This window comes from Artemia sp. Qi Xiang Cuo, chromosome 17 (genome assembly GCF_049724085.1).
Source record: "Artemia sp. Qi Xiang Cuo chromosome 17, ASM4972408v1, whole genome shotgun sequence".
Lineage (NCBI taxonomy): Eukaryota > Metazoa > Arthropoda > Branchiopoda > Anostraca > Artemiidae > Artemia > Artemia sp. Qi Xiang Cuo.
In genome coordinates, this window is record NC_142810.1 from 6,939,641 (window position 1) to 6,966,245 (window position 26,605).

The following is a 26,605-nucleotide window of genomic DNA, read 5'->3' on the forward strand; positions in this document are numbered from 1 at the left end:
CCAGTACCAAAATGTCTTCCTTAGCACGATCATGGGTACCCGGACAAAAATAGATTAAAGCTTGGAATTATTCAATTAGTATGTCATTTAAGTGGAAAATGATTTGTCGGTACTTGTCTTCATGAATGTCCGTTTGGAGAGGGAGCGGACCAGACATTTTCTTTCTTGCCACATTTCTGGGGGAGGACATGGTTCTAAAACTTTTCTAGGGGGAGGGTCAAACGTAACGATTTTTTTGTCAGAAGGTAATTTTTTGGTCTCCCACAGGAAGGAGGCGGGTTAGCCGTCTAAGCCCTTACCTTTTGGGTACCCATTAGCACGATTGTTTACCATATTCAAGGCTGTAAGTAGGATTCCTTCCAGGGAGGAAGGGTGAGAGTTAGAATTTTGATGTGGCATAATATTCCTTTTGTATCCTATTCCAAGAAAATTTCCGGTTCCAGCACTAGTATTATGCTTAATTATTTATTTAAGACATTGCCATGACCTCCCTCTTATGTCTGGCACGTATATTGTTAATTGCCCCGTATATTTGGGTTGATCAAGAGGGATTAGGGTCATTGGGGAAGTTATTGTGTACCCGATTTTCGGATAAATCGGAAATTATCGCTACAAATTTTGTTCTTGATTGATTTTTTAATCAGAATATCATTGAGTTAAAAACGTTTATGGTCACCGAACAGAAAATTGAAATTCAAAAGGAACCTACTATCAAAACGTTTCAGGAAACATATGCTACAGCATACAACACAAAAATACAATTGCAGAATCAGGGCCAGTGGAATGTTAAGTGTAGTTCTTTCAGTAACTCCACCAATTGCTTCCTTTGCTGTGGCGTCGAATTGCTATGAAAACAGGCATGTAGTGGCAGGGGTCGCGAAGAAATTTGTCTTTATGGTCCAGTCCCGGCGCTGGACGGCTCTGCGTAGTAATGGGTATGCATACTGAGTAGTTGATGACTCACTGCATTGATGACTTCACACAACTTAAATTCATTATCTTGATTACCAGGGGCGTAGCTCCAGAATTTTATTGGGGGGGGGGCAAGAGGGGTTCATACTCAGATAGTCAAGGGTCATGGGCTATATAATATTTTTTCTCCAAATTATTGGGGGGCTACTACCGCCTTTCTCTCCCCCCCCCTCGAAACGCCGCCCCTGTTGATTACTCTAGTGCTTCTCCCCTTTTTTAATAGTTTCTTATTTTTTAGCGAGGATGAAAGCATCACTCGGCTATGTGGCATGGTTGTTCTTAGTTACTCAGGTAAGTCATCTGTTCCATTTTTTGTTATGAAAAGAAGAAGAAAATGTTTCCTTCTTCTTCCAGATTTACAGTTGTTAGGTTAGCAGGTTTGACTAATTTTAACTCAGATTAACTTTAAAGTAGAATCGATTAGCAATTTAAACTAATGTTTATCAAACTTCCTATCCTTGCAAAACCTTTAAAATAAATTAAGAGACCCCTGAATAATATACACTATTTTTTCGTCTGTTTTTAAGGCCATTTCGTCGAGGGTCCCTTCTTGCAGAACCATGGGGCTTCGGGGAATAGAACCCCGGTTGAAGAAATCTACTCTAGGTAGACAGTAGCCTATTTGGCCAATCTTGGTTAGCTGATTAAACTTTGAAATAAAAGAAAAGGCTTAACAAAATTAAGAATTTGGACTGTTTATTTATTCAGGCCTTTTTTTAATTTTTTTTTGTGTATTTTATTCTATTTCGCGTTTTTCTTATTTTGACACTGAGGCGGCTAATCGGGGGTCTCGGTTAAAATATTTGCTGTATTTTCTGCTTTTAACTGGCTGAAACTTTTTTTCGTTAATATGTCCTACCTTTTTCTATGTCACGTTTAGTCATTCCGGTCTTAGAACATTTTTGGAACAATGTATTTTTTCCAATATTCGATTATGGGACTAACGTGTAAGATCAAGGATTTTAGACATATTTAAGGAGGGATTGCTCACCGTCTGCCCTATCTTTCAATTCACTGAGTGCCTCTAGTTCCACTACGCTTGGTTTTTCTACCACACCACACCTCTTCATGCCAGGTATAGTAGACTTAACGCCACTTTTAGCGTGCGTCACGTGGTGTGCACGCTTTTTTAAGTGGGTAGCCCCTTGATATTTTCTTAGAAAAAAGTTTGGATTTTTCCGAGATAGAAGACTTTACAGTCACTTTTTTCTTGCCCAAATACTCGAGAGAGTATCATTTTACTCCAGCCTGCCAAAACCCGCCCCAGAGAGATTTCCTGGTTAGCCTTGTCAAACCATATTGGGACTACTATAATTTAACGATGTTTTGTCACCTTGAGCAAAGACGTGAAATATTTTGGGTATGCATCAGCTCTCTCACTTATCTTATCCAACGATTGAATTGACGTGATCGCCCTTCGTAAAAAGTGTTGAATTTTATGAAAACGTGGTTGTTTGATTTTTCGTCTAATTCACAGAATAAAAGAGCTAATTAGCCGCAACGAACTAGTACACAAATTTCGTATAAAACTCTCAGTTAAAATCGCCTCACTACTACTTTGGAATTGCATTGTTTGATAAAAAAAAAGAAGAAAAAAACGTATAAAAATAATTAAGAAAACCAATAAAACGAGGTTTTTTTCAGACAGGTTAAAAAAAGGAAATGGACAGGCAAAAATTTATATTTCGTCTAGGACTTCCGCCAGCCTGACCCCAATGTTAAAAAAAAAAAAAAAAAAAAAAAAAAAAAAAAACTAATCTTTTGAAGTGAACGCTAACAAAGCAGAAGAAGTACTGAAAAATTAAACATAAAAAAATAATAATCCGAGAAATAAATAACAGACAATTCGAAAATTAGATGGGTTGAGAATTTTGTCCCTAACAGCTTGTCTATTGACCTGATTTTATTAATATGGTCAATGGATCTTGATTTAAAATCAGAGAGCATGTTACTTGATTCTCTTTGTACTAAGCTATTTTTCGGTTTACAGGCATTTCCCCAGTATCTCTATTTTAAAGTGAGGTATTTATTTATTAAGTTTTCTAGTTTCATTTGTCCCCCTAAAAGGGTGCAGTGAACCATTTGCTGTGGAAATTAAAGAACCTGCTTTATACCGCTCAAGCGGTTAGTTCAGCCAATGTTAACCAAAAAGAAGTTCTGACCTTAATGTCTGAAAGTTTGACCTTTTTGTTTGGACGGTTAGAATGTCTGGACAGTTTAAATGTTTGGAGTTCAAAAATTAATTTTATCGACAGACTAAAAAAAAAAACTCGAGCTCTAAAATACAGCCCTCCACTCAGAAATGGAGACTCAGATGCAAAACCAGAGGCTGGCTTGAAGCTAGAAGAGGTGTTCGGGAGGTAATATTGGAGGGAAAAAATCATATACACATTTTTTTCTACAATTTTTCATGCATTATAAACAGACGATTCTCGCTTAACCCTACGGGAATATAAATTTCCAAAAATGAAAATACAACAAACTGAAGATATGCGAACTCCTGGACAGGGATAGAACACCTACCAGAAACTTAAAAAACTTATTTGCAATCAAAAAAGCAATAAAACCCAAAATAGAAATAGAAATACCCATAAAAATCCGTACACCACCCACTCGAGAGTTAATGGTGGATCTTAAAAAACCATAATTTCTGCCGTGAGGAACGATTCAACATCACAAAGGTTATTGAACCTTCAACTGAAAAAGGGTGCTGTATAGCTATTTCGATAGTTACCTGATTGTATCTGTCCTGATTGTAGCTGCAGCAAGTTTCGATTCTAAATGTCAGACGCATATCGTCGTAGCTACGCCTAGAGGTCGTATTTTACACGTTTGAGCTGTTTTTTCACATGATTTTCACACGTGAAAAATTGGGCATTTGGTGCATTTTCGGTTAATTGGTAATCTGGCAACACTGCCGTTGCCTTTCTGATCTGTACAAGTGATATATCGTCGCTGTTACGCCTTAAGGATATATTTAACCTTTTCACACGTTTGAGATAATTGCCAAAAACTGTTTGCTAAGCTGTTCTCAAGGGGAGGATCAGTAGTGCTCAATCACACTTTAATCCTCCTGATTTAAGTCATCCTGATCCTCTCTTTGAGACCAGCTTAGCAAGTGGTTTTTGGATATTATCTCAAACGTGTGACATTTTTAGGTAAAACCTTTAGGCGTAGCAGCAACAATAGAGCATTACAGGTCAAATATACTGTGGCAGTGTTGCCAGATTACCGACTAAGCGAAAATGCACCAAGGGCCCGATTTTTCACGTAAAAATGTCTTGGATGTTCAATGTTTTTGCAATTGTTCTAGTTTGAAGGATTAAAAGCAAACCATCCACGAAAAAGAACCAATATGGCACAAATGTGCCCATCTGGCAACACTAGGCTGTGACTTGCTCAAGTGAGCCACACAGAGTATGCGTGTAGAGCTTAGATGAGGCAGATGTTGCAAGGTAGAGTTTCTAGACCTCTAAAAGGCTGACCAAAGGCACTTCGGGAATCTATATGATATGGTTTTTAGGAATACTAAAATCTTTTGTGAGACATGGTTAACACAAAATTCTTAACAACGTAAAATTTAAAACAAAAAACGCACCCTTGAATAAAAATAAAATAAATTAATGAAAGAAAATGACCACTATATTGCATACCCACACACTTTCCCAACTTCCTGATCCGGATTCCGGACCAGGCACTAGCACTGTCTATGCTTAGTTGCTGAAGAGGTTTAAATTATTTTAAAAAAATCTCAATTTGGTTTACCTATTTTTGGGTTGTAAAATATTGAAGATAATTGGGGGGAATAAAGCGGTTTTTGACTAGGGGACAAACTTGCTTTTCGTAACGTAAAAATAGTTTGCCGTGTATAATTTCTCAAGGGAAATGTATTTAATTTTAAGTTTATAGAATTAAGAGTCTGCCATACTAAGTTTGGAGGGGTGAGAGGGTACTGTCATATCGTAAATCATTGAACCTACCATGTAAGTAAAACAAGAGGCATAACAACCAAATTGAACTTGAATTCAAACTTATCGCTAAAGAACCTTTGGAGACACAAAATCATTACCGTTTTTTGCCGGCAATCCGAGAACAAATACCTTCCTAATTTATTACAATACGTTTCTAGTTAAGAGTTAGGGCAAGGGGAGGAGGTATAAACAAACATCGGTAAATATCATGTTCTGTACCGGTTTACTTCTTATCTAGCAAATAGCGGCGATTTATGCTATGTATACAAGGGGCCTAGGGGATGTACATTTCAACTTATGTCGGCCGAATGTATACCTAAAAGCGTGTCAAAATAAAATTCACATTCAAATATTGACACTTGAAAGCGAATGATGTACACTTGGGTTGTATTTCACTTCGGACGCTTTGAAACGCTTGGAGTTGGCCCACATATAGTTGAATAATGCGACAATAGTTGAATTAGAGCAAACAAAGAAGTTGTTGGAAAGAAATAGGAGCATATTAACGTTATTTTCTTGTTATTTTGTAATAAAATAATAGGAACAACAACAAAAATTCAGCCTATTTTAACAGTAAATAACAGCAAGCACACACAAAATAAATAACATTAGGTGCTGCAAATAAAGCTTTAAAACACGTATGCGACACGAAGCACTTACACAGATGGGTCCCCTGTTTGCTTGAAATAAATTCCCACCCTCGTCCCTGAGCTATAGCCTATCATGGCTAGGCTATGATATTGAATATTCAACACTACGAGCGCCTGCGCAATGGGATCAAATAGCAAAAACAGACAAACAAAAATAAAAGATAAAATCCTCACAAAACAACATCTGCCCCCTCCCCCGTCATCTTCCCGTCATCTCCATCCTGACCGTCTGTTCTCCAAAAAATAGCTCTGTATTGTATCGTGACACGGACTTGAATTCCAATACTCTTAATAAGAAGTTGGCTATTACTCTTCAAAGTCTTCAGCATCCAGTCCTCCCCTTTTACCCCAATTCCAAAAATTTCCTCCTCAAATCCTTCTCAATCTATTCCTCACAATTTGTGTACAAGTTTCCTTGGGTGTAGACTCCCTAAGAACATTGTCTTTGGCTAAATATGAGCTATCACGCACGAAATGCATTGATGTATGCACTAAAATCCTCTACCTATCTGTTTGACCCGTGAATGGGGAGGTATTGGGGTTTTAGGGGATTTATTCAAGGCCAATCCCTATACGACAGTTTTCTGAACATCATCTTTAGTCCTAAAATCCTCTCCGGAAAATGCCATTTCATTGTAACAAGATTATCCGACTATGGCGAGTACCACGTATCTTATGGGGTTCATTGTACCCCTGCTCCAGTATAGGGTAATTGTTTTAACATTTTCTCTACAGCTGAGGTACTAATTAAAATAAACTAAAAAATAAAGTTGTGTTCATTGCCACATGAGTCTTCAGGCCTGCCGTGCACTTATGGTCTCTCTTTATTATTTTAAAGCCACACGAGAAACTCATTGCAGTACGATTTACTATTTCTACTAACAACGTATTACAGTACGATGCCATATGAGGTCAACACAGCTGCGCACACTCCTTAAATCCCAATCCATTCAATACCTTCCTCTTTACGCTCTCCAAGAAAACCCAGTTTCCCTTAAACCTTTCCTTACAGCATCCTCTCACCTCATTCGAGGACAAACAGCTTCTCGTTCGGACATAGATGGTTGGCTGGCAAGGAAGATCCTTGCTAATCTGTTATCATTCATCCACAGAACGTGTCCTAGCCATTTCAAGATTTCTCTCATTACAGCCATAGAAACCAGGATTGAACCAATTTTTCGTACAGTTTATTGTTTGAAATACGGTCAGTCAGACGGCACCCAAAACAGTCCCTAGATAATTTCTGAAAACATCTAGAAAATCCTCCTCCATCTTTCGTAGAACCCATGATTCTGGACCATACTTGACCACTGTCATCACTAGTGCTACTACTACTACTACTACTAACAACTCACCGCAGTACCCAGCCGACTGTGGCTAACGCAGCTGCGCAAGCTCCTCCACCATCCTAATCTATTCAAACCTTCCCTCTTTACACACCCCCCCCCCAGGAAGTTCCCATTCCCCTTAAATCTTTCTTTACGAAATCCTTCAACCCCAATCGCGGACGATTTACTTTCAGTTTAGTCCAAAATGGTTGGGCGAAAAGGGCAATCTTCAGAAATCTGGCATCCTTCATCCGCAGAACTTGCCTAAGCTATCTCAACCTTTCTCTTAATTATAGCCCTAGAAAGCGGGATTGAACCACACTTACGTACAACCTACTGTTTGAAATACGCTCAGTCAGCCGAGTCGGCTGCCCAAAATAAAACATAGATAGTTCCTCTGAAAAACATCTGGTAAATCTACGTCCGTTCTTCGGAGCGCCCGTTGATTGATCTTCTCGTTACCCAACATCAGCTCTTCACCTTCACTTATTTCTAATCTCTGCGACTGATTATTCATAACATTAATTTTCAAACCTATTCTTGTACTCTTAACTATCAAAAGCTCCAAAAATCCGTTCATTTTGCTAACGTTTTCATCTAGGATCTTCAAATCATCATCATAATGTAAGTCCAGGAGAGTTTTACTTCCCTGTTTGATTCCGTGTTTTCCCATAGCCTTTGCTGTGTTCCTTAAAATGAATTTCATATAAATGGAGATAGAACTTAACCCTGCTTATCTCCGGATTCAGTATGAAACCAGCTACTAACCTCATTTCCTCTCTTAATCGCAGCAATGTTATATTCGTACATATCATCATATTCGTACATATACAATGCTAATCATTTTACTGTATTTATCTGGTACACCATATAAGGATTGGCCTTTCGCTTAACCTCTTCTATCTGATAAATTAAACGCCTGACTATATTATATTTTTGTTTTATTTTTTTTTACTCAATTTTGGGGAATAGGGAGGATTTCCAGTACTTTTTCTAGTCCTACTCCAGTATAAGATAGCTTTTGCTAGGGTTATTTCTACTTTTGATGGACACCTTAATATAATAAGAAACTAAATAAATTTATAAATAAAATAAGAAACTAAAAAGAATTTGCCAACAACCCTGACATTAAAACCACTCAAAAATTCAAAGTAGTAAAGATTGAACACACCCATAATATATATATATATATATATATATATATATATATATATATATATATATATATATATATATATATATATATATATATATATATATATATATATATATATCATTGTATCACCATGTGGTTCATTTATGCGTTTCTTTGTGCTCGTGCTGTTGCACGTAAAACTGTGCCTTAATTCCATATACCAAGAAATACCATTAATTACATTAATTACCATTAATTACAATTAATATTTCGAAGATGTCTTCCTCCTTATATGGATAGATGCGCTCGTTTTCATTTACGAAAGCGAGTTTTGCAAATATTCTTTTCCATTTCAAATCTACCCTCTCCTTTTAAGGAGGCTCGTTGTAGTAATGTCCTCATTTCTGGTATTTTAACGTACTTTCTCAAGTTCAGCCCTTGTAATGATCAAAGCTACTCAAACTAACTTTAAGTCAATTATTTAAGTAATTAGTCTTTAAGTCTTTAAATTAATTATAGAGATGTCTGGAGAAGTGGAGAACTGGTGTGAAATACTGTAGTTTCGAAAGAGAAAAGGAGTAACCCAAAGTGGAGTAAAGTAAAAGAGTAAAAGAGTAAAACAAGAGTGAATTCTAAACGAAAGCGAAAAATAGAGATTACTTTCATACAATTCCGTGGTAAAAAAAAATTAGTTTAATTGGTTTACACCTGTGACGTGTAAATCTATTGGAACCCTACATGTAAGGGTGTTTAATTATTGCATTTCCTGAGCAACATCTCTTCGAGACGAAATAATTCCTTGAAAGATGTAAAGGACCCCCCCCCCTTTAATAGTGACTCCTCATATACCCTGACATCACAAAAGTAGCGAAATGAATCTTGACATTTTCTGTGTAATTGCATTCTCTTAATAATGTCTATAAAGTATGCTATCTTTGTTTTACGAGCGGAACAAAGCCTATAAGTAGGGTAGAACACCCTTCATAAAATTTAACACCCGTACATCCCTTAAATGACGGTAGTTAGAATAATCCATAAAAGAAATAGCTTCCGCCAGTTTCTCTTTTTAGTTGAGAGCAATAAAAAAAGAGAAAGGCGCACAAATAAACATGCTATTAAGGAAGGGTGGATTGAGTAATGCAAGCGCCACATTTCATTTACATCTGTCAATAAAGAAGTTAAGCTTTAATGACGATCCGTCTTCTTCCGTCACTGTACCTGTGACGCATAGGCGCACAGTTTAAACGGCGAGAGCTTGATGTGAAACTGTTCAGAGTTCGAGCTGGTTTGTTCTCGAGCTTTACACAACGTAAAATTGAGTGAGTGGTGCATAATACACAAGTACCGAAACTCCTTCCCCCTGCGGAAATTAAAAAAATAAAACTCAAATAAAATTCGCAAATTTGGATAGCCTTATTTTCCGCGGAAGGGTGTATTTTCCACAGGGGTTGTTTTCTGGGAGGGGGGGGGTAAACGCTGACCCCCTAGACGCAGAGTTTAAACGACGAGAGCTTGATGTGAAAAGCTTGTATCAGCAAAAAAGTTTCCAAATATTTTTCACTCGTAGTGTGTCTTTAAGGGGGTGGATACATAATTAATTTTTGGGGGACCCATCAACGAAACGTTGGCTCCCCGATTGATATTTTCCGCCCTTCCACTATTATAATTAGCTGAACTTTTGGTCTTCTGGGAGGAGTGATCGTGTCCCAAGAGATTCCCCATGGATCCATCCATCTGTCTTTATGTTTCGTTCTAGATTTAGCATATAAATAGAGATACGGCCTTTCTAAACTTCCATCCCATCTACTTTCAAAAATTCGCCTTCAATCATCCCTCTGATTAGTCGAAAATATGTTTCAAAGTTGAAGTTAATTGAACTGATCAAATAACGCACGGGATACATTACTGACACTTCGTTTGCATGCAATTTCGTTTCTATGTTTTTTTTTTTTTTTTTTTGCTTCAATTCTCTTACAATGTCCCCTAATAAAGAATGGACTGAACGCATATAATTACCGAACCATTGGTATTTAACAGGTATAGACCTCGGGGGAGGAAATCAAGCCTGAGGTGACAATTGAGAGGGAGTGCCCCCATAGAATTTATCGCCCACTGCATATTTTTAAAAACACATTTTTTGGTATTTTGATAGAAAAAAATTATCCCCTCCCTAAATTTTATAAATATCTTTTTTTGTATCTTCATTAAAAAAAATAAAAAAGTGCCCCCCTACACTTGGCGTGACTTGGCAGCCCTGGATGTAGCCCTCCTCTTTCTCTTAAAGAAAAGAATTGACTTTTTGGTGTAGTGACTTTATAAATGGATAGTTTTTTTTCGATTTTCTCAATGAGACCAGAGTAGGTATTTCTGAGATTCTAGGGGAGGCAATTCACCCCCTCTTGGTGGCCCTGCCTTTCTTATGCCTTTCTTAGGAGTTTTTTCCAACCTAGAAAATATTGTTCACGACTTGTAGCAGATGACTAATTTTGAAAATCCCCATGTGCTGGCGAATAAGATCAATTTAAGTTTAATTCACGGCTTGATAAAATACTACTACTACTACTGACAACTCACCGCAGTACCAAGCCGCCTGAGGCAAACACAGCTACGCACGCTCCTCCTCCAGCCCAATCTATTCAAAGCCCCCCTTTTTACACCCGCCCACGACTCTCCCAGTTCCTTTAAATCTTTCTTTATGACGTCCTCCCCAGACGAGGACGACCTGCTTTCCGTTTAGCCCTAGACGGTTGGCCGAAAAGAACAATCGTCGGCAATCTGTCATCTCTTCATTCGCACAACGTGCCCTAGCCACCTCAGCACCAAGCTTGCCCTAGCCACCGCAGCACCAAGCTGCCTGAGGCCAACACAGCTTCGCACGCTCCTCCTCCCCCCCAATCTATTCAAAGCCCCCCTTTTTACACCCGCCCACGAATTTCCCATTTCCTTTAAATCTTTCTTTATGACATATTTTTTTATTGTGCTATATGGCTCATTTTTCAGTTTTCACATTCATTTTCACTCGATCTTGGAAAATTGGCTCCACCTTTGCATCTTTACACCAACACAGCTACGCACGCTCCTCCTCCGTCCCATAGATAAAGTAGTAATTATATAACCTTTATAAGGCACGTTCTAGAAAATGTAATGGGAGGGTTGGGGCCAGGCACCACGTGTTTTCAACCACCCTCTCTGTTTACCTTCCCTGGATGTCTCCAGGTACCCATTTGGAGCTGGGTGACTCTGGCAAAGCTTACAGAGTCACACAACTAACCCTCGTTCCCTTGAACAGTAAAATAGCGGAAAACACGAAAAAAGGAGTCATTTTATGGAAACAAAAACGAAATTGTGACTGAAAATCAAAACACTTAGCCTATTAAACGGCCATTTAGAAGTTGTTCTTCATTTTTTAGTACGTCATCCATCGCCAGTGCACTCTTAGAACCAGGGTCGTATCCAGGATTTTTTTTCGTGTGGTGTTTTACACCAGGATTTTCTTTCTGGGAGGTTTACACAAAAATACCTCTAAAAACACATAAAAATTTAGTTTATATTTTTTTTTTTGGGGGGGGGGGGGGGTAAGTCAACCCGACTCCCCTGGATACAGCCTTGCTTAGAACTTAATTAGTCATTTGGCTCTCTAGAAATATTCCATTTCCTTGAGGAATAATATAAATGGGTAACGAAAATACGTCCCTGGTATAAACCAATGAAAGCAAAACACACTTTTTGCCATGAAATTACAGGGAAATTCAGAAGTTATTCTTGATTTTTTTTCTGTACGTCATGTATCCCCAGTGCAGTCTTAGAACATGGGCCGTATCCAGGATTTTTTTTTTCGGGGAGGTTTACACAAAACTACCTCTAAAAACACATATAAATTTAGTTTATATCCATTTTTGTCAAGTTTTTATGATTCAGACAAACATTTGGGGGGAGGAGGGTGTTCAACCCCAACCTCCTGGGTACGGCCTTGCTTAGAACCTAATTAGTTATTTGGCTCTCTAGAAATTCTATTTCCTTAAGGAATAATATGAACGCGTAGCGAAAATACGTCCCTGGTATAAACCAATGAAAGGAAAGCACACTTTTTACCATGAAATTACAGGGAAGTGTTCTCTCTCTTTCCCTTTAGTTTAGCGAACGAGAAACAATTAATGATGGGAATTGATGCTTCAGCATTAGAATTGGATTTGAATAAATTGAAAGGGCTTAATAAGAACATGCCTCTATGTTTTAGCGCTCTTGGTGATATTGTAAGCACTTTTGAATACGTCATTAATAACTGTGACCAAAAACCATTCAGAAATATTTAGAGGGAGAGGGTAAGTGTATTTTTCAAAATCGACTTGGGAGGGTGAGTTCGTCAATTTTTCAACTCTAAAAAAAATACCAAAAAAGGCATTTTTTAATAAAGATAGCCGAAAACGGAATTCTTCCAAATCTAGGTTGTCAAAACTCGGGGGGTTGATGCCCCAATCAACGCCACCAAACAAAAGTACACAGTCAATATGCAGCGCGTTTTGTTGGCATACTAAACTGAACCTGGACGAGATAAGCGCTATTAGCTGATTAGCGGTAATATGTCCCCTGTTTCGTCAACTTCTATTTAATTTTTGGCATAATGGTTCACACTTGAATTGAAACAAACAGTGAGAAGAAAGTTAATTTCTCTGTTAAGGAAAGGTTAGACAAGTGGTAAATGGTTATTGATAAATGAATAATTACAAGTGTTGTTTCACCAGTGATGACGGGAAGATGGTATCTCTATTACCAGTGATGACCAGATGATGGTGAGAAGAGGTATCTCTGCATGATCAATACTGGTCAGGAATATGGTAAATTCAACTGAATCTTTATGGTAAAATGGCCCCTAATGTGTAATCAATTTGTGTTAGTAGAGCAGAACTCTGCTAATCAGAAGAAGAAGGAGAGCAGAACTAGGATAGCAGAACTCAATTCTTCTATTTAGAATGTTACCACCCGTGGCAAAGAATATAAGACACTAAACAAAAATGAGCCGTTGGGACTCTTACAAGGGTATAATTGGGCTTAAACTGCTGGTGCTCTAGGAGTGAAGCTAGGGCTTTGAGTTTGGAGAGGGGGTATATAGAATTTGCCGACAAAATTGTCCATTGTGCCGACAAATGTGGACACATAAGCTAAATTAAGACACCAAAGACGCCCCCCCAGCTTTGGGTGGGGTTGTCCCCCCTTAGCCGCGCTCCTGCTGGTGCCCCTTACTGTACAGCGTTACCTGGCAGAACTACAAATAAGACAAAATAACCTTAAATTAAGTTTAATTGTTAAAAATCAATTTCAATTAAAATCCAAAGTTAAATTCCATAAGCACAAAGAAGTAAAAGAAAGAAAAATAATTTTTTTTTCAATTTGGCAAAATGAGTCTTTTATTGTCAGCTTAATGCAGAGGAGATCAATAAAATTAATGTAAATAATATTTTTATTTAGATTTGTAGAACTATCCTTATTATTTTCTGGGTAACGCTAGATGGTGTTAAATACATGTTATTTTCTTGGAATCAAATCTGAATTACCTTTCTTCAATTTCCTATGCTCACTGATTTGTTCGTTAAGCTAATAAATAAAAATAAGATGGTAAAATAAAAACTAATTAATAATAATAATAGTAATATTTTTATTTCAGATCTATGCTCAATACTCAGATCTCGGGTTTGGCATTCGACGAGAGTTATTTTTCTTGCATTTAGAAGACGGCTTGTTTGGATGTCAAGTGAATGAGTCTGTAGATGTATTACAATTATTTGAAATTAGCAAATTATGTGATGGAGTTCCTAACTGTTTTATGGGTTCAGATGAGCTCAGACGGGACCTGAAATGTACAGGTAAGCATATGTTCCACAATTTAGTAGCTTGGGGGAGCAAGGGGACGGCTATCCCCGGGTGCAGCCTCTGAAGGGTCATCGATACATTTGTAATACAACCAATACATTAGATCTAGGTTACACATGTATATTCCAATACATCAGTAACGTAATCTAATTTGTTAATTCATGAGTTAAATCATAGAAGCTCCCGTATACTTTAACTCCCTATGAGGCTTTATATTCTATAACACAGGTAGAAACAATATAAGAATTAATGAATGCAGAGTAAGCCTCCTTCCCAGTTATGTGCGTTTGGATATTTTTTGAAGGGGAGAGGAGGTCGATAATCAAAACAATAGTTTATTTTGATATTGGAATAAGCGGCACGTATAGGAAAAATTGGGGAGTTTGGGGAGGAGCTCTTTGAGGCTTTCCTTTCTTTTGATAAAACATGCGTAAACTCTCCTTGAATAAATTGTCATATTTTCTAGTAAATTCATTCTTATAAACTGTCATTACTATAAACTGGTTCGTTATTAAGTCTTTCCCATGGTATCCCTGATCGCATAGCCTAATCTGTGCATTTTTGATCTTAATCATTGTTAAACACCATAACTTGCGCTGAAAAATGTCCGAATACGTCCACGATTTCTTATTGTTCCGTTGTTAATTGTTTATTCTAATTTGTCTTCCCTCTCCGCCATAATTATTACTTCCCCTAGAGACACATCATTACTGAGGGGGTGCCCAGTTTCAGAAATCACGTGCACCAGGTGTCACGGGCCCAGCGTGGTGGGAGTGTGCCAAGCGTGGCTGAAACTGTGCCAAGTGTGGCGGAACTATGTGGGACACGTGGCGTTCTGATATGTACACCAGGTGGTAAAGGTGGGCACCCCCTTGGTTCTTGCGTGTGTTGATTTCACAGATATGTGGCGAAGAGGAGTCTGACGCTCCAAGAGCCGCATTTCTGTTTTTAGAAGGAATTTTTGTTTTCTCCCTACCTACCTTACCAACCTTACCTCCTTACTACCTTACCTCCCTTAACTACCTACCAACTTCCTATGTGTAAATATGGTTATAACGACGTTGAAGTGGATCAGGCTGTACATTTAAAATATTATAGCCTAAATTAAGTAGCAGTAGCAAATAAAAAAAAAAAAAAAACCACTGACCTTCTTCAAAAGGGAAGGAAATGCAAATAATTTCAAGGCTATAGCATACAATATCTCAGAAAGTCATTCAATGATATAACTTAGTCAAACAACTGGAAGGTTTTGTAAACGAAGAGTAAATAAGACAATGGCATCATAATTTAGTATTATAAGGTTGTAGCTTTAGGTGTCAATTTCAATCTTTGAGAACTACAAGTGTTGACCCATGCAAATGAAGGGAGGGAGAGGAACAACCAAACTCCCCTAAACCTCGAGGTTTTTCCAGTGTTTTGGCTATTTTGGGCTCTTCCCTTGACTTTACAGCCCCCCCCCCTCGGGTTCAAAAATAAGATGTTGCGAAAATGTCTGGTCTAGACCTTATTAATTAACAAGTGATTACCCAATCATAGAAATTTTTGTGTTTCATGATTTAGTCAAATTGGTGCTTCATCGTTTGACAGGAACAAGGACGTCATTCAAGAAAATGTAGCAAGAGGAGTCCAGTGGCGGATCCAGGGGAAGGGCAGGGGGCGCGCGACCCCTTGCGTAGTCTAAAGTAGTGTAATTAACTTAATTAACGCAAGATTGCGTTAATTAAACTTGCTCCTAACGCAAGTTTATCGGATCACACTATCTTGCCCCCCCCCCAAAAAAAAAATCCTGGTTCCGCCCCTTGAGGAGCGAAGGATTTTTCTATAAAAACCTATTTTTTTTCAAAATACTGGGGGGAGTTTGTCCTTTTTCTCAATTTTCTTTCTTACTCATTAAACTTTACGAGTCTGATAAAATTTGCGGTATTTTCGAAAAAAAGGGGAAACACCCACTAAAAGTTATAGAATCTTATTGAAAATCACAACGTCAGATTCAGCGTATTAGAGAACTCTAAAGTAGAGGTTTCGAGATCCTATCTGCAAAAATATGGAATTTTGCATTTTTTGCCAGAAGAAAGATCATGCGTGTTTATTTCTTTGTTGTTTTTTTTTGCTTTTTTCCCAGGGGTGATCGTATCGACCCAGTGGTCCTAGAATATCGGGAGAAGGCTTATTTGAACAGAAATGAATATTTCTAAAGCCCTTTTTAAGAGACCAACAAAATTCGAGGGCCACTAGGCCCCCTCCTACGAACCTTTTTTTCTCAAAATCGTTCGGTCAAAATTTTGAGATAGCCATTTTATTTAGCATAGTTAAAAGGGCAAATAGCTATGTCTTTGGAGATACTATGACCCCCCCACAGCCCCTGGAGAAAGGTCTTTAAATTACAAAGTGTGTCCATTGTTTACGTATAGTATTTGTTATTAAGAAGTATGCTTAATTTCTAGGGTGGGGGGGGGATTTCCAGCTATTGGAATTTTCCACGGGGATAATTTTCCATGGGGTGCATTTTTCAGGGGAAATTTTACATCGGGGGAATTTACCAGAATTCCTATACGAAATTCGTCTCATGTCTTGCTTTCTTTTGGCCGGCTCAATATTACGCGTGGAGATGTGAAAGGTAAATGTCCGGGGTAAATTTTCCCCAGAATTGAATTATCTACAGAATAAATCCGTGGAGAGGAGGGAGTTCTCCGTGGAGGTGTAGCCAGATTTCCTAGCATTATTTAAAAAACGGCCAGAAATTAAAAAGAATTTTTTTTTCAACTGAAAGTAAGGAGCAGCATTAAAACTGAAAACGCGCAGAAATTATTACGATTATGAGGGAGGTTGTCCTTCCTCAACACCTCGCTCTTTACGCTAAAGTTTGAATTCTGTCCCAATTCTTTAAGAACGACTCCTGAAACCCTATGGTTGTTTAATTAGAACAAAAAGAAGCTTTTTTAAAAGTACTAATAAACTATAGACAGAGAAACAGGCAATGTAAAGCCACTGTAAATCAGAGTCGTATGTCGGGCTTCAAAGATTTGCGATCTGACCAACTCTGTAAGAAGCTAAATGCCATTGTAGAATGCAATATTCCTTTGGCATTCAGTACATCTGAACTTTGAATTTCAAATAAAGTCACACGCTTGAATTTCGAATTTGCATGTTTTTCTTATTGAAAGTATGTAAATTTTAAAATTTTGTAAGGAAATTTAGATGATAAGCTGGTAAATTTTTACCAAATCATATTATTGAGTAACAACTAAAGTGAATATACCATTCGATGCCTTTTTTTTATGCTGATTACGAATATAATAATCATTTTGGTCAGAAATGAATGTCTATTTAAACTATAGACAGAGAAACAGGCTATAGTCATGTCCTTAATAAAATTGTCATGTCCAAAATAAAATTGTCATGTCCTTTTGGCGGTTGCTACAACTGTAGGCTTTGCTATGGCTGTAGGCTTGTCATAAAATTGTACATTTCATAAGGAATTTATAAAACTTAAGTATTAGGCAAAGGTGCATTCCTTGAAAACTTGTTTATAAAAAAAGATGTTTATTAAATGTAAAACCTCTTTAATGGAATCTTGAAACATTCCATATTCTATTCATCTTTTAATACCCCATCACCTATTTAATTTCCCCCCCCCCAAGAAAAACAACAACCAACAAATAAACTTGTAATCTCTTTGTGAAGACATTTATTATATTACCCTAGACCAGACAGGGGTAAAATTCTACTTTAGCTACTTTTGGCTATCTTGGAATGGGGTTAGGTTAGGAAAATGAAACTTTCAGGGATAGGTCTACAGGCTAAAGTATGTCCCGGGAAGGCATTTTGAAGTACCTACCTCCACTCCGTCTCCCTCTAGAGGGTCCTGAAATTTGCCTACATGACAGGTCTATACCCATTGAAATTTTGACAAAACAACATTTTACCTTAATTTTCAGCTATCAGTTTCTTTTTCTCTGGCTTTAGCTCTGAAAATGCAATTTCATTTATTTGAGCAGAATTTTTGTGCCATATCAATGTTTATTTCCAAAATGTAGGAAATGTATTTGCATATCTTTAAAACCTTATAAATTGGGATTGAGCAAAGTTGTGAAGCTGAAAACTATTTTGTTATACTTCATTTAAGCATAAGATATATTTTGCAAGGTGTCACTTCTATAACTCACTGATTTTTAAGGTCATCTATGGTTAGGGCCCTCTAGAGGGAGAAGGAATGGAGGTATGTACTTCAAAATACCTTCCTAGGACATAATTTAGCTTGTAGACCAATCCCTGAAAGTTTCATTTTCCTAACCTAACCCCTTTCCAAGATATTCAAAAGTAGCTAAAGTAGAATTTTACCTTAATCCAGAGCAAAGTGTGAAGATCTGGTTATGTAATAAATAGAACTAAAATACAAATTAAATTAGAGGAGCATGGAGAAGTAAGGCTTAAAAGCCATGTACAATGCTAAAACCAACAAATAAACAAAATAGCCTAGTTTTTGGTAATATTAAACTTATGCATCTTATTTTGATTAATGATATTAGAAGACCTTGTTTTGAGAGCTCAATTAAATCTCAAAATTGGGAACTCAAAATTGGAAGTATTTTTTTTCCAATTTTGTTCAGTTTATTTTTGGAATAAATTTAGTTGAGCTGAAAAAAAAAGATAACTGTCAGAAATAATAAAGGAACTAATATTGTATGTAGCCTATTGAAAACTTGGGAGATTGCATTTCAAGCTAACTGAGTATTGTGTTTTTTTTTCAAAAATTGGTTTTTAGAAAATCTTGAGATGTCAGAATTACAGTTGAATATGTCATAATTAGGTTTTTATAAAGCATTCTTCTGCAATCTCAAATAGTAATTACAAATTTGTGTGTGTAATTTTTTACTTTAAACTTATGATATTGAGAAAATATGTGGACTTTTGATTTAGAATGAGATTTCCAAATCTATATGGTATAAGATGGCTGGTATAAGATGGCTGGTATGGTATAAGATTTCCAAATCTATATGGTATAAGATGTATTGTAAATTTATTTTTTATGGGAAAAGACTCTCAAACTAAAGCTTTCAGTTCTTTTTCAAGACAGTGTGATTTGAAGTCAGCTGACATTATCATTTATTAAAACAAATATCCAGTAACTCATATCAGTAAGCACAAATGAGTGAAATAATAAATCACAAATGTGAAATCATTAAATCAGCTGCAACAAAATAAAGGAGAAGAAAACAAGAAGCACAAACTATCAAGATCTTGATGTAATTTCCTATATTATCATTTAATTCACCTGTCAAAGCGTTTTTACTTTGCCCCACACTGACTCACTTAAACTTTATTATCAAAAAAAAAATCCAGTAAATCAAGGGCTTACTGGAAAGAAAGAAAGAAGAAGAGAACAAAAAACACAAATCAGTTATAACAAACATACTAAATAGCCTATTATTAATCGGGTATTAAAGGGCTACCAAGTGGATGTTAATTGGCTACAGGAATGTTGCTGATATCTATATTGTAAGTTTATGGTATAAGAAAATTTCAATGTAATTCAAAAAAATGCCTGCATTTAAAATCTTTTCATTTGAACTGGTGACATCATACTTTGGTGATCAAGTGTGAAGATTGTAGTTATAACAAAAAGCGCTCTTCCAAGAACTGAGTATCATTGTACATTGAACTTCAGAGAAGAGGAAAAAGACCACAAGAAAACAGTTGATGCCCTAAAATCAATATATTTAGTCTTCATGTACTCTATTGTTTCAAATAGATAATGAAGTAAAATATTCTAAATATATAGATATGTTGTCTTCTGTTTTCTTGTAAACAGGGCTGTCATTTTTAACTGTTGTATTTTTTCGCCTTGTTTTTTTTTGTCAACAGGGTTCTCATCTGTAATTGATGGATTTTTCTTTTTTTTTTACTTAAATATTTGCCATCTGAACTGAAAAAGATACCAGTTTCATTTATGTATAGCTAGTGATTAACATTTCCAAATCAAACATTATTGTGGTTGCAATGGTAGCTGCAACCTATTAAAAGACTAACCTCAGTCAATAGTAACCCAAAAATTAATATTTTGATACCAAATTGGATCAAAATAAAAAGTGCACCCTTTGCGTTGCCATGGGCAAAAGCCATATTAAGGAAACTTACACTCCCCTGGCTTGAACAACAAAGAAATTCCCTTTTTTTGCATGGGTAGCACTAATGTGTCCTCTTTTTCCCTTTTTTCCTTCTTCACTGCTAGCAGGGCACTGGCACATTGTATAGAGCTGTTTAAGGTCTCATGTTAAAGGAAATGGCTATATCTGAATCTCTAATATCTTATCAATGCCAAAGAAGGAAAAAGAATGTGGTGATGGTGCCACTTCTGAAGTTGAGGTATGACACTTAGGGTCAACAGCCACAGTATCTTCTCCATACTCTTCAGTAAATTCTAGTGTCTAATCAACGACATGTTACATAAACAATACTTAACGAAATAGTAACAATTTCAGTACTTTTTACTTTTTCGTCAGAACTCTTGTTGATTACCTACCACCAGAACCCAAAGTTTTTGTTGTGTTTTTTTTTAGTTTTAGTTAGTAAAAGCCAGAGCTCTGCAGTTTTTTTTTGTGGTGTCAGTTCATATATATGAACTGGCTTAATAGTTCAATTATGATTTTTTACTTGGGACAATTGAAGATTAATTGGCAATGCTTTTTATGTAGAAGTTGTGTATATTTAAAATCTTAAGTGTTTATACTTTACAATTGTTTGTAGTTCATTAATTTTTAGTAGATTATAAGTTAAGCTATGTGCAAATAAAGTAAAACTTACCCCAAGGTTGAACTTAATTAAAATATGATGCTAACCAATTAAAATATAATGCAAGCAGGACTAATGAAACAGGTTTTGGATAGATGATATGTTTTTCTTTTTATTTCAGGTGACTGCCCTTTAACCACTGGAAAAAGATGTCAAATGTTTTTTTTTATGTTTTGATATGTTTTTTTGTCTCATAAAACTTTTTAAGTTTTTATTTTTTAAACTTCCAAAAAACGGTGTCAAAACGGCTTTTTTGTTTTGATATGCTTTTTCTTAAACGTTTCATCGAAGGTTTCAAACGTTTTAAGTTTTTCATTTCTTTAAATATTTCAAAAACTATGTCAAAACGGTTCTTACTTAGCCTATGCATTTTGATTTGTTTTTTAAATCTTTTATTTAAACGCTTTATTAAACATTTCAAACATATTAAGCATCTCATTTTTTTAACGTTTCAAGAAACAATGTCAAATCGTTTTATTTAATGTTTTGATGTTAATTTTTTAAACAATGGTATTCTTTTTATTTCAGGTGACTGTCCTTTAACTACTGGAAAAAGATGTCAAAACGGTGCATGTCTAGATCACCAGTGTATTTGTAATGATGGTTTTGGAGGAAAGGGGTGTGAAATCCCTGGTAAGTGAAATTTATATGCCTAAAATTATTCCTCCATCTTACTTACTTACTTAAGGCTCCTGGCGCGTTGGGGGTGGCGTAGAGAGCGTCGCAACTCTGCTCCTCCAGGCTGACCGGTCTACTGCTATTATGGGATAAAAGAATGTTGGTCACCCGAGGCAGTTGCTAAGCCATTCGTTGCAATGGGTCTCGGGTGGAGGGTTGCAAGCCCAACCGACCCTAGGCCTGAATTCTGAATAGAGCCAGGATTTACCTGGATACTGAGAATCCTGAGGTGGGCTCCACCCACCTCATGAGGTTGAGGCCACTCTGATCAGAGCGTTTAGTTAGGGGAAACCCCGAATCCAGAGATACATGGTCAGCAGTCATGGTCTGCATCATTCCGGACGACCTCCATTCCTCCATCCCATCCAGCTAAAATATTATAGATGGGCATACCAAGGCATCCAAAATCTTAAAATGTCTTGTCATTGTTTTTGCAGGGGTATATCCTTGCCTGCAGGTATGAGTATTCCTAGTGAGCTTGCATTCTGTAATTTCAGTCATAATTGCCTCTTTTGGGCTTTATAGCCATTGGAGTAGTTGGGCGTGGTGAAAAAATACCTGATAGGCTAGGCTAGAGTTCAATAAATACATATTTCCTAATCAAAAAAGCTAAAAATAATTAGGTTTCAAGGTCATAGTATAGGTGAAATGTGTTTTGTTCTTAAGACTATTCTATTCTTCCTGAAATTCACTTTGTCCTAGACAAGTGGATGCCACGCTGGATTTGCAGTCCTTTGTCCGAAGGGTGAGGGTACGATTCCTGGTGTGGCCAGTTATTTAGTTTGGGACGGGTGTCAGTGACGTGACTGTGTAAGTTCAGCCAAAGTCGACCCAGCTGTAAATGCATACCTGGAGAAATCTGGGGAAGGTAAGCAGGAAGGGTGTGTGAAAGCACAGGATGGCTGGCCCCGATCCCCCCATTGCACTTCCTGGCTGAATGGCCTTGAGACGGAGATCAGCACCATCGGTTTGAACTTAAGAGTCTAGAGCCATATCCTTTTATTCCTCCTGAATACAATTCTTAGAAACAAGGCCGTACCCAGGATTTTTCTTCGGAGAGGGTTTTACTCAAAGATTTTTTTCGGAGGGGGGGGGGGGTACACACAAAAAACCTAAAAAAAACGCATACAAAATTTGTTTATATCGATTTTTGTTACGTTTTTACGAGTCAACCAAACATTTCCGGGGGGTTCAAACCACCCTAACCCCCCCTCTGGATACAGCCTTGCTTAGAAATACAATTTATTATTCATTTAGAAGTTTGTGCACATGCTTAAATATGCTAGTTTGCTAGTTTAAGGGGGACAGGTATAAGAATATAGTTGAAGTATGTTTTACTCTTAATGCTGTCCATTCATCCTGAATAAAATTCTTAGAAATATAACTTATTATTTATTTAGAACTTCGTGCACATGCACGTGTTTGCTAGTCTGCTTGTCTTTGGGGGATGAGTATACCAATATTTCATAAGTATATTTTAATATGTCATTTGGATGCAGCAATTATTCTTTTTTTTCCTAGGCAAGGGGTTTGTTGGACCATTTCTGGGGGAGATCCGCAATAACCCCCATCTTCCTTGTAGTTATGTCTTTTTGTATCTCTGAAAATTTTTAGCATTCTTTGTGTTCTGAGACTGTATCTTAGCTACTTTCCCAAGCTTTGTAAAAAAAAACTCACAATTTTTGTTTCCTCTTTTGTGTATAGTTTTGTCATAGATGGCGCAATTTTTCTGACCTCTTTTATATTTATTTAAATATAGCCTCTTTTGGGCGAAGAAAGAATTAGCATTTTTGGGCGCGGTGAAACGACGCCTATAGGAATCTTAGTGAATCATTTATAAAATGCTGTTTATCTTAATTACAAAAAAAGATTTGGCAAGTTTCAGGGTCAAAATCGATCTTTTTTTCAATGTTTTAATGAGGTAATTACCTAGCTATTTGTACAAGTCTTACATTTAAATGAACTAGATGGATAGTTCAGTATCAGGATGGACCTTATTTTTGTCTTTGCATGTTACAAAACCAAATAATTTTAATTGTACTAATCAAGGAAACGATTTTATCAATTATTTGGGAATGAAATGGAAATTTTCAGTAATTTTGGAAACGATCGGAAGAATCCTGGTGTTTTGGGATTGGGAACCAGCCCAAAGTTTCCTCTTGTGTTTGTGTCTAATCACAGCAGTTGAAAATGTTTCTAAATTTAAATGTTTCGTGGAAGACCTAATAATATTTTTGTTTTTCTTTTATAAACTAGACTTGTTAGAGGTCCTTGGAAAGATCCAGAGATCTTGGTGGACGTCCAAAATGAGTGGGTAAGGCCGATTTTTATCTCTCCCCCCTTCAGGATTTTGGATATAATATACATTGATAAGAGGGTTTTATTCACAAATAAAAGGCACTGATCACCACAAAGCCTCCATGACCTGTAGAGGAGGGAGAAGGTCCATACACATTTTAAACATTAACTCACAGACAAAACAAAAGAGGGAGAAAGAAAAGGCTGGAGAATTTTAGCAATTTGTGACAAATTATTCTGATATATATATATATATATATATATATATATATATATATATATATATATATATATATATATATATATATATATATATATATATATATATATATATATATATATATATATATATATATATATATATATATATATATATATATATATATATATATATATATATATATATATATATATATATATATATATATATATATATATATATATATATATATATATATATATATATATATATATAAAAATATAAATATAAAAATAAATATATATATATATATATATAAATATAAATATATATATATATATATATATATATATATATATATATATATATATATATATATATATATATATATATATATATATATATATATATATATATATATATATATATATATATATATATATATATATATATATATATATATATATATATATATATATATATATATATATGTGTGTGTTTGTGTGTGCATATATACATGCATATGCAGATATAAAATATACATATATATATATATATATATATATATATATATATATATATATATATATATATATATATATATATATATATATATATATATATATATATATATATATATATATATATATATATATATATAAATGTAAATATATATGTATCAGTGGTCCCATTTATAAGGAGGGAGGGGTAGGGAAGGCAATTACCCCCATCCCATATTTGTTTGCCCCCTTCCCTATATATTTTGAAAAATACTTAGTTTGGTACTTTGTTCAAAGATTATCTTTTTTTTGTATTTCTATTGAAAAAGTCGAAAAAAAGCCAAAATTACAGATCTTACTGTTAGAGTAACGGAATTTGAATATTGTGAGTGCTACAGAGTGATAATTCGACCGTTCAGATACAAGTGAGACACACAGGTCCGATTCGAAAAATGTCCTTAGTCAGGGGTGGGGGAGGGGGATCAAGTTATGAACTGTATTTTCTCTAGGCCACTATTTTCTGGGAGACGAGTCTTTCACGTCATTCTTTGGGGGTTCCGTCAACTCTGTGTATCTCTGGATTTTGACTTTTAAGTATATGTGATGGGGGCCAATTATTTAAATATTTCGGATTTAAAAAAAGTATTTCTATTGTATTACGTTTTTTAAAATACAAACAGTTTTCTTTATCGATACCACTCTGAATTTAGAAATATGCTTCATTTATTGCTTAAATTTTATTTTCAGATGAGAACGAGTGCAAATACAGACCCTGTGATGTTTTTGCTCAGTGTAAAAATACTTTAGGAGGTTTTTATTGTAATTGCTTACCCGGTTATGCTGGCGATGGATTTAATTGCACTGGTAAGTCTATACATTTGAATTTTATTCACACTCCCCCCCCCCTTTCCTTTTACTTGTATACATATATTTAGTTTAACTTGTGTTAAAGCATCAGTAGCATATATTCTTCATCGTCATTTTTATGGGCCTTCTTAAAAAATTGAATCGAGACTCAGGCCAAAAAGACCTGGTCTCCGCACGCACACACGAAATATAATACTAATATAGCACTAATAACCGCTGGGCTATTGATGCCCCTCTCCGGGAATGCTATTTAGAGATAGGGTTTGCCTATCTTTCTTTTTCTTTGTTTAAGAGTCTTCCTTTGTAGTGTCAAAGTGTCAACCTTATCCCTCGTTCTTATCCTCATCCAGTTCTTCCCTCATCCTTAGGACCCCATTCACAACCTTCACTCTCGTCCCTCAAAAAGAAGTGAGAATCACCCACCACTGGCGCCAGGTGGTATCAGCGGCAGGTGGCACCTGATTCACTAAACCAGTACTAGCAAGAGAGCTTTCTCCCACTTCGTATTTAAGGGATCTTTGGGCCACAGTCGGCACTTCACATATCAAAGAGGATTGCCCCCACGATATGATTTTTGCAGCCATTACTGGCCTCTATCCTTCCAACCACGGCAGCGTATCTCACAAAATACCATCCCTGATGGTCAGACACTGGACAAGACGGCCGACGACTGAAATTAGCAGTAGTAGGCCCCTATTTATGCATAATACTCCTAGGGACACCTCGAGAAGGCTTTTAGCACTACCCTACAATTGAGTGTATTAGTCGTACCAAATTAAGAAAACGGGGGGGGGGCAAATTTGTAGGTCTTTGTTCTCGTTGGAGCCTAGTGTTACTTTCAATCAAGTTTTTTTCATGCAGAAATTGAACCAATGATATTTTTTTCAGAAGGAGATATATATTTGATGTTGATAGGGCACGTTCGTTTGCCGGATTTTTTTTTTTTCATTTTATTTCACATATTTCTGTGATTGTGGTCATAGGTCTTAGGAAGACCTCTAGCGTTTTTTTTTTATTTGACATTGTGATTTTTTTTTTGCAACTCTGTTTTGTTCTCTTTTTAACTTAGATAAGCTAATCGGGAATTGAGGTTGGGAAAAAAATTGAAAATAAAATAAACAAACATATTTGGAATTATTAGATGAGAATAGAACGTAATGACAGTTTTTTTTCACGCTTAACAAAGACTTCAATATTTCAACTATTTGGAATCTGTTCAATCAATTGTTTTCAAATTTGTATATTTTTTTAATTCATCTTTTTTAGTTTTGTATTTAGCCAAAAAGCAAAGTAACTGTAGCTAATGCGCTGGAATAGTTGCAAAAAGAACTGGTCTCGGAAACGTAG

At 36.0% G+C, this 26,605-nt stretch overlaps 1 protein-coding gene across 1 annotated transcript in view; it reads left to right on the forward strand.

Moving 5' to 3' along the window:
* Window positions 1–26,605, forward strand: part of dpy (fibrillin-like protein dumpy) — a 297,194-nt gene that overhangs the window by 20,817 nt on the left and 249,772 nt on the right. The window contains exons 2-5 of the mRNA XM_089103158.1: window positions 1,211–1,263; window positions 13,719–13,917; window positions 21,245–21,349; window positions 25,139–25,255. Coding sequence (XP_088959284.1) covers window positions 1,211–1,263; window positions 13,719–13,917; window positions 21,245–21,349; window positions 25,139–25,255 — 474 coding nt within the window. The remainder of the gene's footprint in view (window positions 1–1,210; window positions 1,264–13,718; window positions 13,918–21,244; window positions 21,350–25,138; window positions 25,256–26,605) is intronic.